Source organism: Panthera leo, chromosome C1 (genome assembly GCF_018350215.1).
Source record: "Panthera leo isolate Ple1 chromosome C1, P.leo_Ple1_pat1.1, whole genome shotgun sequence".
NCBI lineage: Eukaryota > Metazoa > Chordata > Mammalia > Carnivora > Felidae > Panthera > Panthera leo.
Window position 1 is genome coordinate 72,492,861 of NC_056686.1, and position 16,579 is coordinate 72,509,439.

The window sequence follows — 16,579 nt, forward strand, 5'->3', positions numbered from 1 at the left end:
CTTCTGAAGCAATGTGAAATGTAGATCCAGATATTAAGGGAGATGTCTAAGTTGGAGAAAGAGACCACAGTCCTCACTGAACGCAGGGTCATTGAAGCTGAGCTTGCTGCTCCCACAGCCTAGTGAACCTAGTGAACATCAGTAACATCACATGCCCAAACCTGGTCACTAATATTACTTTTCAACTGGTTAACACTCAGGTTTATCTCTACTGCCATGTATGTATCTCATACAATCCTATTTTAATAAGTAGGAAAAATATTACGTTTCCTCTTACCCAGACTGGATTTTAAAAGAAGCAGTTACAAATCTAGTTTAAACTGGTTTCATAGATCTCGAATTCTGAGTTGGAGAGAAATAGTGGGAATATGTGTTCTTAGAGAGCGGTAAATATGAACAGCTTGTTGGAGGTAGGGTTCTCAACCCCTCTGTCCTCCTTGACAAACATTTATTTTCGAGCCTGCAATTAATAAAACAAGATTCCAGCATAGTGTCATTCTATAAAACTCAAAAAGTTACAATGTGACACTGCTAAATGATTGGCAGAGATATTTGCCAGGTTGCTGAGTCATATTTTTGTCTACCAACCAAAGGTTGTTATTTTTATTTTTTCCTTTTTGGGACACAGGCTGACAGACTCCTTCAACTGCAACAGGCAGCAGAATTTTACTTGATGCAGATTGTTGAAATTCATACCTTTGTGGGCATTGTCAGTTTCAACAGCAAAGGGGAGATCAGAGCCCAACTACACCAAATTAACAGTGATGATGACCGAAAGCTGTTGGTTTCACATCTGCCTTCGACTGTGTCAGCAGAAGCACAAACCAGCGTCTGCTCAGGGCTTAAGAAGGGATTTGAGGTACAGTTGGGTACGCGATGCCCAAATCACCATCACTTTCCTTTCCTTCATTTTATAGCTAAGGTTCCTTCTGATATGGGGCAATCTGTTACAGTGTGGTCATCACACTGATAGGAAAGTAACAATGGGTTATTTTTAAGGTCAGGAACCATGTCTTGTTTACCATTAAACCCCATGTGCCTAGCAAAGTACCTGGCACATATTAGCTGTTCGATAAATGCTAGTTGAAGGAATGACTAAATAAATAAATACGCTGGCCAAGGCCGGGGAACTTCAGCATCATCTGGACAATTTCTAACACTGACCCTCTGCATTCGGTGATTGGCCCAACTGTAGCCATTTTTATGCTTGGGTTTTCCAGTCAAAATCAGTAATGTCTGGCTTTTGCGTATAGTAATTCTAGACCCATCTAACTCTAATGTGTAGCCAAGGTTGAGAACCACTTCTCTAAGGCCTCTTATTGGTCTTTCACCGGATGTCAGAGGCAGAGATAACATACAAGAATGTGCCCCATTTCCTCTATCATGGACCCTCTTCTAAACTAGGGGCATATTGTGATGATTCAAACAGAAAGAGTCTCTCTGTACAAGCAATCCAGCAATGGCATGTACAGTGACAAGTCCTTTGATGAGGTGAGTTGAGGATGGAATGGGGATGGGCTTGGAGTGCAGCAAGCCACAGAGGATCTCAAAGAGGCATATGCCTTACTGATGGGAATTTGGAATGAGTGAATTCTTCCATTCAATGGCAACTTGAATTACATTTCCTTCCAAATGACTGATACTCTACGTTCAGGTGGTTGAAAAACTGAATGGAAAAGCCCATGGCTCTGTGATGATATTAGTGACCAGTGGAGGTGATGAGCACATTGGCAATTGCTTACTTACTGTGCTCAGCAGTGGTTCAACCATTCATTCCATTGCCTTGGGCTCATCTGTGGTCGAAAACCTGGAGGAATTATCACATCATACAGGTAAATATATTTGTAAACACTTATGTTTTAGAGCATTTCCTTTTAAATTGAATATTCAAAGCCTTTTAACTTGAATACTCCCAACCATAAAGCTCATATTATGACAATAGAATGTGTGGCTTAATTGGAAAAAGACAAATAGAAACAGCTATCTTAAGGAAAACAACACAAAAATCATTGCTAAAATCTGCCAAAATTTTGTTGACCTTTAAAGATTTTTCTTAGAAGGTGCCAATCATATACAACCAATGAAAATATAATTTTTATAATTTTTTGTTAAACTAATCTGAGCATGTATAATCACAGAGCTAAAAATATATTTAAGAGTAAACACACTAACTTTCATGATAAGGACACATACCAAATTGTAAGATCCATATCTTTTTTTTGTTCTAAATGAGGCATGGAATAATTTTATCTTATAGTCCTTATAGCCAATAAAAATGAGTATTGCTGACTTACAAATTAAAAGTTAGGTTTTTATTGAATTATTTTTGAAAACAATGTTTTCAGAATGTAAGCATAAGTGTAAACGTATAGCACTGCAGATAGCAATGAACCTAGAGTGTCTAGGAATCACCTTCATTATAAGACTATTCAAATAATATTCATTGAGTTTCTATCAAGTACCAGACAGAGGTGTAGACCTTGACATTACAGCCGTGAACAGAACACACAAAACTACTCACCTCTGCTGCTCACCATGTGGCTGGCAGGATGCCATGCAATGCCAGCCAAGTGCTACACCTCCTTCCCCAAAACTAAGCCTCTTACACAGGAAAGGTTGTTGCAAAAGACCTCACATATTATTCTTTGTTTTATTTTACACATTTTAATGGTTAACATCCCAATCATGTATTTCAGGAGGTGTAAAGTTCTTTGTTCCAGATAAATCAAACTCCAATAGCATGATTGATGCTTTCAGTAGAATCCCCTCTGGAACCGGAGACATTTTTCAACAACGTATTCAGGTCAGAATTTCCTCAATGGGGCTGGGGGGCAGGGAGAAGGAAGCAAGGAAAACAAATGAACTGTGTTAACTCACTCATTAACCTTATTGGAATATGTAACAATTCTTGCACAGAAGGCTTTTAAAAGAGCTTCTTGGTGTCACCAGAGCCAGGATTCATCCTTACCTGATGCCTGTTTTTCTCAACCCTAGTAGTAATTTCCTGAAAATTGCTACCTTGGGCTTTTAAAGTCTGTAAGCAGAACTTGCTCCTTCCTAGTGGCTCAAAATGGGGATGGGGTGGGGTTGGGGGTGGTGTAGAGCTAAGACCAAGATGACAAATAAGAAACTGTTTCTTAGGTTTAGTTCTATAATAACTTTCCATCAATCAAAATCCATTTTACTTTTTTTTTTTTTGCTTTTTTAAAAACTTCTTTGAAGCTCCTCCCTTGTGTTAAAAACATCAACTATTTCATTAAATTCTAAACAAATTTAAATATTTCTTCGACTTCTGCAATTTACTTGACTTTGCTCACAAAGGCTTCCTCTAATCAAGCCATTTAAAAGGGCCAAGTTTTTTCTAAGTACTTTAAAGATATTTTGAACATAACTGAGGGTTTGAACAAAATTTCATCTGCTGTTTCCTCACAGATGGTAAGTTAACCTGCCAAGTTAATGACTTGATGTGAGCAATGAAGTCAGTTAAATTATTCTTAGAAAATATTTAACATGAAGATTATATGTACACAGCAAAGACAATAAGCACAAGTTTATCATTAGAAGTGAAAAAAAGGGGAATCATAAATGAGAACATGTATTTAGAAATTAGATTACATTTGGCTCTTCTGAATAATCTTCCTACCCTGTGATTTCTTCTTTAATGCTATGACATAAAAACAAGCGTTTAAAAATGTTTTCAAAAATTTAACAAAATATTATTCATATGGCTCAAATTTGCCTTATGTTCTCAAACGTGGCCACCTCTCCCCAGCGTATGTCATTAGCCCCATTAGACTATGGACAGAAACTATATCCCCTTCAGCAGCTCAGGCCCAGGGCACAGAATGTGCCCCAGTAGTCAGCAGTCTACAAATACTTATAAGATGGATTTGAACAAATAATCCACAGTGTCTTTGCTGTCATCCAAATGACACCAGTGAATTTTTTATGCTTTCTGAGTTTCAGCAATATTGCAGCGCATTACTTAGTGTATTTATTTAATAAATAAAAATGTCCAAAGTTATTTTTACGCTTGTGTGTGTTGTGGATACACAGTGATTCAACGTAGGGTCTCTTGGTGTCTGCTGGCCTGGGCTCTATTCCCGTGTCACCTCCTTGTATGTGACACTGCACATGTTACTTCTCTAAGGCTCTGTCTCCTCATCTCTGAAATGTGGCTAACAGCAGTAGTCACCTTAAAGCGTTTTCAAAAGGATTAAGTGAAGTAATATATGTAAAGCATTTAGCTCAGTGCCATCACTTGTATGTACTCTGTAAGTGTTGCATGCGTGCACCTACATGCGTGCGCGCGCACACACACACACACACACACACACACACACACGTGTTCACGTGGCTTATTGCAGATGGCTAAATAATTCTTCTAATGTACCCAAGCTCCCTGAAACTCAGTGTTTTATTTCTTATTAAAATATATAAAAGTATCTGGAGAGATAATATATAAATTAAACCACTGAAGCACATTCACAAACAAAAAATTTTTAAAGCCTGTTAATTGCTGATCTGAAGCTAATGTTGATTTGGATAACAGACAGTCTGGGAACAGCTAAAATCAATTGGTAAAAATAATGAAGAGACATTTGTATTAACTATGACAATATTTTATATCTTCTGTACTTCTATAATATGCAATATTTTGCACTGGCGAGGTATTTTGTGAAAAGTGATTTATGTAAATACAGTACCTGTCAGAATTTAGTAATTTTTATTTTTGCCAATGTATTTTTGTTTGTCCTGGAAGTAAAGAAAAAGATGGGATGTTTACGCCTACCACTAGAAACTTTCATGTATATTTGTATTCTCTTGAACAGCTTGAAAGTACGGGTGAAAATGTTAAACCTCACCATCAACTGAAAAACACCGTGACTGTGGATAACAGTGTGGGCAATGACACTACCTTTCTTGTCACATGGCAGACCAGTGGTCCCCCTGAAATTGCATTAGTTGATCCTAATGGAAGAAAATACTACACAAGTGATTTTATCACTAACCCAGCTCTGCGGACTGCTCGCCTCTGCATTCCTGGAACTGCTGAGGTAGATGCTGTGAGCTTTGTTCACAATGACAACATTTGGTCAAGCACATGACTTTCAACTGAATCACATAATTAATTAAATGCATTATGTAAAGAAATGCTATTCTGATACATCACAATTTTACTTTATACAAAGGCATTTTGTGAATGTTAAAAATTTAAGAGAAAAAGGGGTGCCTGGGTGGCTCAGTCGGTTAAGCGTCCAACTTCAGTTCAGGTCATGATCTTATGGTTTGTGAATTTGAGCCCCGCATCGGGCTCTGTGCTGACAGCTCAGAGCCTGGAGCCTATTCTGTGTCTCCCCCTCTCTGCCCCTCCCCTTCTTGCACTCTGTCTCTCTCTCTCTCTCAAAAATAAATAAACAAAAAAATTTTTTTTTAATTTAAGAGAAAAAAACAAGGTTTGTTCAAAACTTTAAATAATGGAGGGGTGCCTGGGTGGCTCAGTCAATTAAGTGTCTGACTTTGGCTGAGGTCCCTGAGTTCACAGACTCGGGTTTGGCTCAGGTTTGATCTCACTGTCTGTGAGTTTAAGCCCTGCATCGGGCTCAGTGCTGACAGCTCAGAGCCTGGAGCCTGCTTCAGATTCTGTGTCTCCCTCTTTCTCTGCCCCTCCCCCACTCGTGCTCACCCTCTCTGTCTCTCTCTCTCTCTCCCTTTTTCTCTCTCTCAAAGATGAATAAACATTAAAATTTTTAAAAAATTTAAATAATGGATACCAAAGTCTTCTCTCTTCAACAGTAGATATTAATATGTATGCAGTATAAATAATTTCTTTTTGCTTACTTTCTTCTTTATAAAGTTCACATAGACATAGTTATCTATAGGCTTGGGGAAAAATCTAGCTAGAATTTATAATATGAATATATGCAATACATACATTTTTGAATATCTGCTGTGTGATGGATCTTGTTCTAGGTGCTTTACAATAAAACACCATGATAGGAATAAGAACAGGGTACTCAGAGCATCCAGGAGGGATGCACAGACTTCTGGGGAAGGTAACGGCCTCCTGGAAGTAAAAACATCAAAACGGAAATATGGAGAATAAAGGGGCCAGAGGTGTCAACGACATTCTGGGCAGAGGAAAGAGCACATAGAAAGGCTCAGAGAAAATAATTCTATTTTATTATAATTAAATTATAATTAAAGAGTTATAATTCTATAACTCTTCATAGAAGAGTAGGTCAACATGGATGAACTATACAGCAGCATGTAGGGTGGAGATTTAGGGGCAGGAAAGAGAGGCAGTGATGAGGCTAAACACATAAACAGAAGCTATGTCAGCAAGGGCTCTGTATGCCAGGAAAGGCAAGAAGAGCCTGAACCCTAAAGGTAAAGGGAACCACTAAAGGGTCCAAGTAGGCTGGGGGATTGCTCAGGCCCACTCTTGCACTGCCTGAGTGCAGTCCTTAGCATCCTTGGCCCTTCCTGCTCCCAGGTCACCGTGGAAACCTGTGCTGTGGCTTCCCTGCCTCTGGGTTTCACCTCTACCCCGGTGATTGTTCTGAAGCATACATCTGACCAAACCTTGTCTCCTGTTCAAAACTCATTGGTGGTCTCAGGATAAAATCCATGTGGTTACTATTACATATCAGGCCATTGACATTCTGATTGTTGCCCAAGCTTATTTCTTAACCCTCTTGCCAAACATCCTCTGCTCTGCTCCTCCTTACTTTTCTCCCGACTCATCGCATTCTTTTTACATCATATTCTTTGTACAAGGGCCAAGAACACTTTACCTACTTTTTGCTCCCTTTGCCTGACCTCTTAGGGGCCCTGTAGCAAAACACATATTACACCCAAAGAGAAGTTTTTGATACAGAGATCTGTGCTAGATGTCTATTACTAATGTTATGATTACAAAAAAAAAAAAATTATTGCGAATCATGACTTCACAAGAAAATGGCCACACACATGAATTCCAGTGAAGAAGGCTGGGTAGGGTGTGGTGATACCTTAACTTTCCACACTGAGTCACAAGTTAACCCCTTGCTTTCTCTCTTTTCCCTCAAGCTCTACTTCATTACTCCTGTTATGTCCAGGGTTTAATAAGATGTAACAGCAAGAATGAGGAAAAAGAAAACATTCATGTATAATCTCATCCAAAGAATAAATTTCTTAGCAATGGTATTTAGAATTTCTTAGAATGGTATTTAGCAATATTTCTATAAATTAACACAGACGTTGTAGGATCCTGACTTATTAAAAATATTGCTCTTTTTCTTGGTCTCTAATAGTGTATGTGGGTTTTGTTGCTTAAGATTTCTGTATATTGGGGGTGGGGGTTGAGGGACATGGAGGGAAGGAAGGATGCTATCGCTTTTTAAATCCAGGCGTTCACATAAATCATAATTGTTTACTTAATTTGCTGTAATGTTCTCAATTGTAGAAAAGGAATAAAAACATTGAAATTTCTTTTGGGTGAAGGGGCTCAAATTAATATTTGCAAAATACCTCAGGCTGGACACTCATCATTATCTTCTAAAAGTATGAATCAAAATGTGTCCTCCCAACAAATAAGTTCATGGTAAAATTCCCTGAAGAGTTACCTAACGATAAAAGTGGGTTGTGCTGTGAAAGCCATGTAAATGGTGAATTGTAATACCCTCACCGATATCATTTTTCCTACATTTGTTTGTAATTCCTTTAAAAAATGCAACATCAACAAAACAAGGAGTAAAACCCTAGAAGCTTAGGCTCATGCTTTAAAACTGAGGGATGCTTTTTTTTTTTTTTTTTTCTTCACACTTGACAAAACAAAAAAGCTTTGTTTTGCAGCCTGGGCTCTGGACCTACACACTGAACAATACCCACCATTCTCTTCAAGCCTTGAAGGTGACGGTGACCTCTCGCGCCTCCAGCTCAGCCATGCCCCCTGCCACTGTGGAAGTCTTTGTGGAAAGAGACAGCCCCCAGTTTCCCCACCCTGTGATGATTTACGCAAACGTAAGAAAGGGGATTTATCCCATTCTTAATGCCACTGTAACGGCTACAATTGAACCAGAGACTGCAGATCCTGTTGTGCTGAAACTTTTTGACGATGGAGCAGGTAACAGGCAATGTCTTGTCATTTTTCATGTTCTCAAGAGGTGTTGTGCCAGGGTGCTGCAGTATCGATCTTAAGCTTATCTGTAAAATTCCTTCAATTATTTTTCCCATCCAATCTTTTAAATTTTTTTAATGTTTATTTACTTTTGAGAGAGAGAGAGGGAGAGAGACAAAGTGTGAGAGAGGGTGAGGGGCAGAGAGAAAGAGACACAGGATCTGAAGCAGGCTGACAGCACAGAGCACGACATGGGGCTCGAACCCACAAACCACGAGATCATGACCTGAGCTAAAGTTGGATGCTTAACCGACTGAGCCAGCCAGGCGCCCCTCATCCAATTTTTTGAGGGTCTCAAGTCCTCAGAGAATCACTGACATACTGAGTAGCTGCAGGTCACATCTGCACAAGGAAAGAGAATGTGAACTTGGGAAGAGTCCCCTTGAGGGTCCTTGGTGTGGCTGTGGCGTGAGCAAAAGGGTGGGAGGAAGTAGCTTGACACCTAGGTCTTGGCTTTTGGTTGGCCAGTGACACTGGTAACACAATGAGGTCACACAGAACAGGCTTATACGTCCTTGTGGCAATTCCCGTATTCCTCTAAGATTCACCAGCTGTATTAGTCACTGAAATAATAGGATCAGAAAATTAAAATAACAAATGAAAACCCACGAAGTGAGATGCAGTAGTAGTCTCCTCAGACCCAGCTATAAAGAGAAAATTGGAAATTGGAACTTGTGACCCAGGAGATAACCCTAGACTATTCTTTAGCCAAATAGCAGGGTTGATAGGAGGGCAGAGCCAGTGTGTTTGCATGTGCGATTTGCTCATGAGACCACCAGGCCAGCAAGCGTAGTGGAATCACACCACAGATTCTCCTACCAACCACTGGGAAAACAAAGTAAAAGAAAACAAAACCCGACTTCAAGCACTCATTCTGCACATGGCGTTCAGAGCCTCATCATCATACATCACAGACAGCACAGCATCAGGCCAGGAAAGAGCAGCACCCGGACTCTTTTTGACTTTTAAAAACAAACTCCTTTGTTGTTTTATCTTTCCTGTTCTGTTCTTTCCCTAAAGAATAAGAATTTTCCTCAGAATGAGAATTTACCTCGAAGTCTATGTTGACAGCTCCAAGTGTTTGATCTACTAATAAAACCATACTCCTGCTCTCCGGTGTTTCAAAGATACATTCTTTTTCAAGAATCTTAGGTTTGGCAACACATTAGCATCCTGCCATGGCAAACTTATATGACATTTATGAAACAAAAGTTCCTTTGAAAGATTTCAATTCAAGTCTATCTCAGAGGGACACCAGAGAAGTCCTCTCATTTTGCCTGTTGGAATGGATCCAAATGAGCTTCTCATGCTCTGATTGCTTATCCATGGCCACACCTTTTAGCTTTTGTATATAGTCCAAAAATGCACTTTGCAGAACACTTCTCCTTTGCTTCAGTCTGTGGGCTGGCCTGGAGAATAGTTCCTGTACTCTTTGGAAAGATCACCTGCGTCAGCTCAACAACTTTTGTATTTATTCCCTGGAACCATTTCATTTATTTGTTGTCTACATTTATGCTCTAATGAAAGAAACAATGGAGAGTATTGCTTAGGCATCAAAGTGTAAATTTAGGGTTTTTTTTTAAACCCAATACTTAAAACACACGTACATAGCTAACACTTCTTTTTATAATGGAAGCAGTATTTACCTGCTTCCAAATTAATGAACAATAATAAAAATGTATACTTATGAAATGCTTTACAATTTAAAATGTACTTTCTCATGAATACTCTGAAATACTCAACACAACAGCCCTGTGAGATGAGTTGTCCCTGTTACAGATGAGAAAATTGAGGCTCAGAGAGGTTGTTTCACAGCTACTGAGTGGCAGATCCAGACCTCAAAATCAAGTCCCATGACACCTGAGCTAGTGTTCTTTCCCATTTCTTTCTGACTCAGGGATTAAGGGAGGTGGGAGTGGTAACTGTGGCAGAGAGATTTTCCTTTATCATTTCTTAACAAAGGTAGACCTGATTCCTCAGTAAACCACTAAATACCAAGATTTCATTTCTTTCCAATAGACAAAAAAAAAATTTCCAGGATGCCTGAGTGGCCCAGTCAGTTGAATGTCCAACTCCTGATTTTGGCTCAGGTCATGATACCAGGGTCGTTGGATCAAGCCCCGCATAGGGCTCTACACTACACATGGAGACTGCTTTAAGATTCTCTTTCTCTCTCTCTCTCTCTCTCTCTCTCTCTCTCTCTCTCCATCTGCCCCTCTGCTCCACTTGTGCTCCCTCTCCCTCTCTCTCTAAAATAAAAAGAAAATTTTCTAAACCTACTATGATAATAAGTTGCTTAGCACTTTGTATTTTAATTAAATATACTCCTACTTTTCTCATGCTAAGGAGCAGCCCTGCCTCCACAGTGGGGATTCAGGAACACTGCAGGGGTGATACAGGGCTAGGGTCCAAAGTGGAGTATGTGGTATGAACTGACTCTAGGATAGGACAAGCCATTTGCCCAGGGTGGTCATCTGCACGTGAAGAGTGAATGTGTTTTGCACTTGGGCTGAGCTCTGCCGTCCACTGCTACCCTGTAGTCTAACTCTCCCAGGCCTCCTGCCTCCCCCATTCAGTCATGGACTTGGTTTGGACATGAACTGCTCTCTAAGGATGAGCGTAAAAGGAAAGAAACCTAGCACTGGCCAAGCTTTCAGAATGCCTCCTAAAGCAAAGCACAGTGGAAACAAAGCCTGTCAACCTCCAAGTCAGCAAGCCCCTTAGAATCTAGAACAGTTCCATGTACCCTGTAATGAGAAAATTAAATAATTTCACACAACTTAATCAACTACCAGAATTTTTTTCCCCAATGAGGGCTGCAGGATGTTCATAAACCCCTTGCAATTTTATGAAATGTGTATATGAGCATCTCTATTTATTTCCTAGGAACAGAATAGCTTTTATCTCAAAAGGGTCTCTCTCATAAACAAAAAGAATATGCTTGGCTTCCATGAAAAACTAGTATTATTTATAACGATAAGGAGAGCTCTAAAGTTGATAATTAAATGTTTTATTAGCACTGAAATAGGGTCCATTCACCTTTAGAGAATAATTTTTCAGAGGTTTAGGAATCACAGGGAGAAATTAAGGAGCCACTGGATTTTAATATTAAAAGTAACTAGAACCACAACAGTATAAGCTAAAATGGGAAGAACCAGGGGAGTAAAGCCTATTTTTTATTTTAAAGCATATTTATTTTAATTAAATATTAGTAATCAACTATGATGACAGTGTTGACATTGAGCTTTTTTTATATATATATATATGCAGGTGCTGATATTATAAAAAATGATGGAATTTACTCGAGGTACTTTTTCTCCTTTGCTGTAAATGGTAGCTACAGCTTGAAAGTGCATGTCAGTTACTCCTCCAGCAAAAGTGGCCTAGCCCACTCTGTTCCCGGGAATCGTGCTATATACGTACCAGGTTACATAGCAAATGGTAAGAATCATCAGCACTGGTGTTTGAATAAACCTCGTTTAATGTATACATCTCTGGTGTGTGTGTGTGTGTGTGTGTATTAGAGAGAGAGAGAGGGGGGAGTGACGGAAAGAGAGAGCTGGAATTTCAAAACTCTTTATGCTTACGTCAATGCATAATTTGTTGGCCATCTCTTCACTTCTCAGTGATTCATGATAGTGGATAACAGGAAGGTAATAGATAATTCCTACAGATATTTTTATGTCTTCATTGCAGCCATTAGTTTGGCCTCTTTCTTGTGGCTGTTTCACCAGAATTACTAACAGATAGAGATTTATTGTGTTTTATCTCAGTTACAGCTCCTGTATCTCCTTTATAGAGGTTTCAGGCAAAAAAAAAAAAAAAAAAAAAAAAAAGGCAAAAGTTATTAGCAGTTGAAAGAAAAAAACAAATGGCCCAGACGATCCACACCAAAAATGAGTTCCTGAATAAGTATGGATTTGGATGTTACAGACAACTGAGTTATTCCTGAAAATGTCCTGTCTTCCTTCAAGATAAAAGCACCAAATAAGTAAAAGATACACATCCTTTCTTAACACCATTATTATAGTTCCTGAAGGGAAGCAGTGGTTAAAGTATAACAGACAGGGGCGCCTGGGTGGCTCAGTCGGTTGAGCGTCCGACTTCGGCTCAGGTCACGATCTCGCGTTCCGCGAGCTCGAGCCCCGCGTGGGGCTCTGGGCTGATGGCTCGGAGCCTGGAGCTTGCTTCCAATTCTGTGTCTCCCTCTCTCTCTGCCCCTCCCCCGTTCATGCTGTGTCTCTCTCTGTCTCAAAAATAAATAAACGTTAAAGTATAACAGACAAACAAAAATATGCTATAATCATCTTAAACAATCTCAGAAAACATTTTTAAACATTCTTATTTCCAAAACTGCAGAATCTTTTTGCTTAATTTTAATGTATTTTATCAGCAATAATTAATCATTTGGACACATGATTCTATATTTTTGTTCTTTAAGTAGAAAATAATCAAGGTGCTCCAGTGAATTTGCATCTCCTGATAATTTTAGTGATGTCTAAAATATAATTTACTCTCTCATATATTTATTTTGGGTTACTTTGAAACCAATGTAAATCAAATTGCAAGGTAATGTGGTTTTACTTCATAGATATGATTTCATATGTAGCTATAATACCTTACTTGTAAATAAATATTCCCTCTTTCATTTATACATTAAACATTTTTGAAGGCTTACTAGGTGACAGGAACTAGGAACTTGGGAGAACAGGTAGAATAAGGCCGCATTCCTACTGAGGAGCTTGAAGGCTACTGTCTGGTCTGCTATCTTTCTGAAACCTGTGAGTTTAAAGGATACACACACATATTAGCATCTAGTGTATAGAGATTAGAAAAGTAATATACAACTGTGCTTCTATCTGTGTATCTTGGAGATGCCCTTAGCAGCATAGAAAGAAAAAGGTAGGTTTCCCTAAGCATTCCTACCAAACATAACATTTATCACATCACTTTTAGATGATCACCTGGAGCACACACCTCGTTAAAAAATGGGAGCTGCTCACGCCACCTGGGTGGCTCAGTTGGTTAAACATCTGACTCTTAATTTCTGCTCAGGTCATGATCTCACGGTTCGTGAGTTCGAGCCCTGCATTGGGCTCCGTGTTGATGCCCTGTGGAGCCTGCTTCTAATTCCCTCTCTCTCCCTCTCTCTCTCTCTGCCCCTTCAGCCCCCTCTGTCCCTCAAAGTAAATAAATAAACTTAAAAAAAGGGAGCTGCTCTATTTTCACACCACTAAATCTCCAGACACAGTAATGTCTGCATCCTTCTTCTCCTCTCCAAAGACCAGTGTCTCTGCTGGCTTCTGCTCTGGATCCCATCTAGCCTGCCCATCCAGAGGCCTTGTGAGCTCACTTTTGCACGGTCCCACTCTTCTGGCCCCTCTGAACCACATTCAAGCATGATTTATTACATCTATTTTAACTGGTCTCCCTTCAGATTCTGTCTACCTCCCTGTCATCTACATCCTTGACATTAGTCTAATCCTGCCATCTGCACTTTCTCACCTTTAATTTACCACTTTCTATTCATCGCAGTCTGACTTCCACCCAAATCACTCCACTGGAAGTGCTCTGGCCCCAGCCACCAATGGCCGCACTGCTGTTAAAGCCAACGAACGCATTTCAGTCCTCATTTTATCTGACCTTAGCAGTGTCTGCCACAGCTGACTGATTTCTCCTTCGTCATATACTGGTTTCTATGATCACCTCTTATTCTCTGGAATTTTTTTGTTGGGCTCCTTTCCCAGTTCCTCCTTTTCTACCAAGCCTCTAACTGTTGGCAATTTTCAGAGCTCAGGCCTAACCTTCTTACCCTATCACCTGTAGCCACACTGCCTGGGTTTGGAACCTTGCTCCTCCATTTACTAGCTTTGTGATTTGGGGCAAGTTACTTAGTTTCTGTGTACTTCTGTTTCATCATCTTGAAAAAGAGGGGTAATAATTGTACCCTCCTTGTAGTGGTGATAGGAAAATTTAATAGTCGATCCACACAAGGTACTTAAATAAGTACTTGGCACGTAGTGAGCCAGGCAGTCAATAAATGCTATTTAACACTATAGTTGACATTTTTATTAGGTAACTTCATTAATCCATATGGCTTTAATAATATCTATATGCCTATATCTTCCAAATTCACAAGTTCAAAATTATTAAATCTAGATAAAACCTCTTTTTTGAGCTTAAAATACATATCTAACTGGCTCCTTGTCATCTTTAATTAGATGTTTTAGAGGAATCACAAACCTTGTAACTTACATGTTTAATCTCCTTCTCTTTAGCCTGCTTTTCCTCTGAAGTTGCATATTTTAGAAACCTGGGAGCTGTTTCTTTTTCTTTTTCTTTTTTCCACCAACTTCCTTTCCTGTACGACTCCATATTCAAATCCAGCACCAGCTTTTATTGATTTATCTCCTAATTACATCTCAAACTGCCTACTTCTGCCCTCCTCCCCACTGCTGTCACCCAGCCCAACCTGCCATCCTCCCCATCTGGACTATTGTAGTGGCTATCTAAAGGGCCCGCTGATTGTTGCATTAGAACCCATTCTCCAATGAAGGCAGCTAGAGTAACCTGTTAGAGAGTAAATGTGACCATGTCACTGCCTTGCTTCCCCACAGTTAAACTCTAAAATCATTACAGTGGCCTGCCTACGTGAGCTTCTCTCTCCTGTCTTATCTCAAACTATTCTCCTCCTTGCTTTAATTTTTTCTTATTTGCAAAGCTCTTTAGTACCTCAGAGTTTTACACAACCTGTTCCCTTTGCCTAAGATATTATTACCTCCGCTCTTTGCCTGACTGACTCCTACTCACCCTTTATGATACTTTTAAATGTTACTTCCTTGATAACACTATAAATTACATACCTGTGTTATTTTTCTTCACAGCACCCTGCCTTTTTTCCTTCCTACATTTATCACAAGTTATAAACATGGTTGTATTAGTATGACTATAAATTCTGTTTTATAGTTTTGAGATACTGTTTTGTCTGTGATTACTGGCAGAGCATATACCCTCAATATACTTATTTAGTGAATGGAAGGATGGGTGGATGGATGGATGGATGGATGGATGGATGAATGAATGAATTATAGAATAAATAAACTCAGTTATTCTAAAGATGTATTAAAGAAAAAAAGGTTTTAAAATGTCTCTCAATAATCTCTCAAAACCAAGCTATTCAGGAGATTCTAATTTGTTGTTTTGGCCATTCTTTTCATGGTCACAGGTAACATTCAGATGAATGCCCCAAGAAAATCAGTGGGCAGGCATGAGGAGGAGCAAAAGTGGGGCTTTAGCCGAGTAAGTTCAGGGGGCTCCTTTTCCGTGCTAGGAGTTCCGGCTGACCCCCATCCTGACGTGTTTCCACCATGCAAAATTATTGACCTGGAAGCTGTAAAAGTGGAAGAGGAGGTGACTTTATCATGGACAGCACCTGGAGAAGACTATGATCAGGGCCAGGGTAGGCTTCTTGGTTTCATTATCTGTTTCTCTACGAGGTAGAATTTCTAATAACTATGCCAGGGGTTAGTTGGGTAAAAATGCTTTGGGGGCTTAGAGCTGACAGAACTGCAGAGAGTTGTTATGAAAAGCTCTGAGTTGTTCATAAGACATTACATGGAACGAGAGTCTAGGGACAAGAGCTTGTCAGCTCCCCAGAATTGAGAAGGCTCTGGTAAACTAACTGACACTCATCATCTAGAACTCTTGATTGGAAACATAAATACCATATGCAAGAGTAGTCTAGTCAACAGAAATGGGTCCTGCATTACAGAGCATGGACTTCCAAATACTGGAGTTATTTAGTTTTCTGAAGATTAGATAGTGAATAATGAATTCGAAGATTTACAAGTCAAGGTTAGGGGAATAATTCCCATAAGTTATGCAAAACTTGGTGCATTTTCTGCCCCCATTTCTGAACCTCACTTTCATCAGGGAAACTAGAACCAGGTCCCTTATTTGGCCTTTCCTAGCCTTGTTTGGATGGACATTGATGAACTTCTTTCTTAACTTTCCTTTTTCTAAGGCCTACGCCAGCCTTCAGGCTTCCATCATCATTCCTTGACCCTCATAGCAACTCAACATAATAACTTTTCTGCAAGAATCGCCTTTCTAAACATCTTTGCCATCACCAAAACATGGTTATCATTGATTACACATTAAATGGTTTATTTCCTGTTGCCTCTGATTGAGATTCCTATAGGAACCAACATTCTCTATTGAAAGGTTTTTGTCATTATCAGTCAATAACAGTAAACACCTTGGGCCTTTGCCAGTCTTGCTTCCAACTTGGGCCATTGTTTTTTGGCTTAAAATTTTCTGTCCATTTACTACATTCACCAGAAAGCATCTCAATTACAAATAATTCTGTGCTACTGAGGAACATCAATATTGTAGCTTTGTCTTCTAATTCTTTTATCA

At 39.5% G+C, this 16,579-nt stretch overlaps 1 protein-coding gene across 13 annotated transcripts in view; it reads left to right on the top strand.

The window, feature by feature from the left end:
- CLCA2 (chloride channel accessory 2) overlaps positions 1 to 16,579 on the top strand; it is a 64,710-nt gene that overhangs the window by 41,054 nt on the left and 7,077 nt on the right. For 12 of the 13 annotated variants that reach the window (XM_042952472.1, XM_042952471.1, XM_042952474.1 and 9 more), the window contains 7 exons: positions 629 to 859; positions 1,655 to 1,832; positions 2,697 to 2,803; positions 4,833 to 5,057; positions 7,837 to 8,107; positions 11,432 to 11,602; positions 15,387 to 15,620. In XM_042952472.1, the coding sequence (XP_042808406.1) occupies positions 629 to 859; positions 1,655 to 1,832; positions 2,697 to 2,803; positions 4,833 to 5,057; positions 7,837 to 8,107; positions 11,432 to 11,602; positions 15,387 to 15,620 (1,417 nt within the window). The remainder of the gene's footprint in view (positions 1 to 628; positions 860 to 1,654; positions 1,833 to 2,696; positions 2,804 to 4,832; positions 5,058 to 7,836; positions 8,108 to 11,431; positions 11,603 to 15,386; positions 15,621 to 16,579) is intronic. The other variant, XM_042952477.1, reaches the window with a different exon arrangement.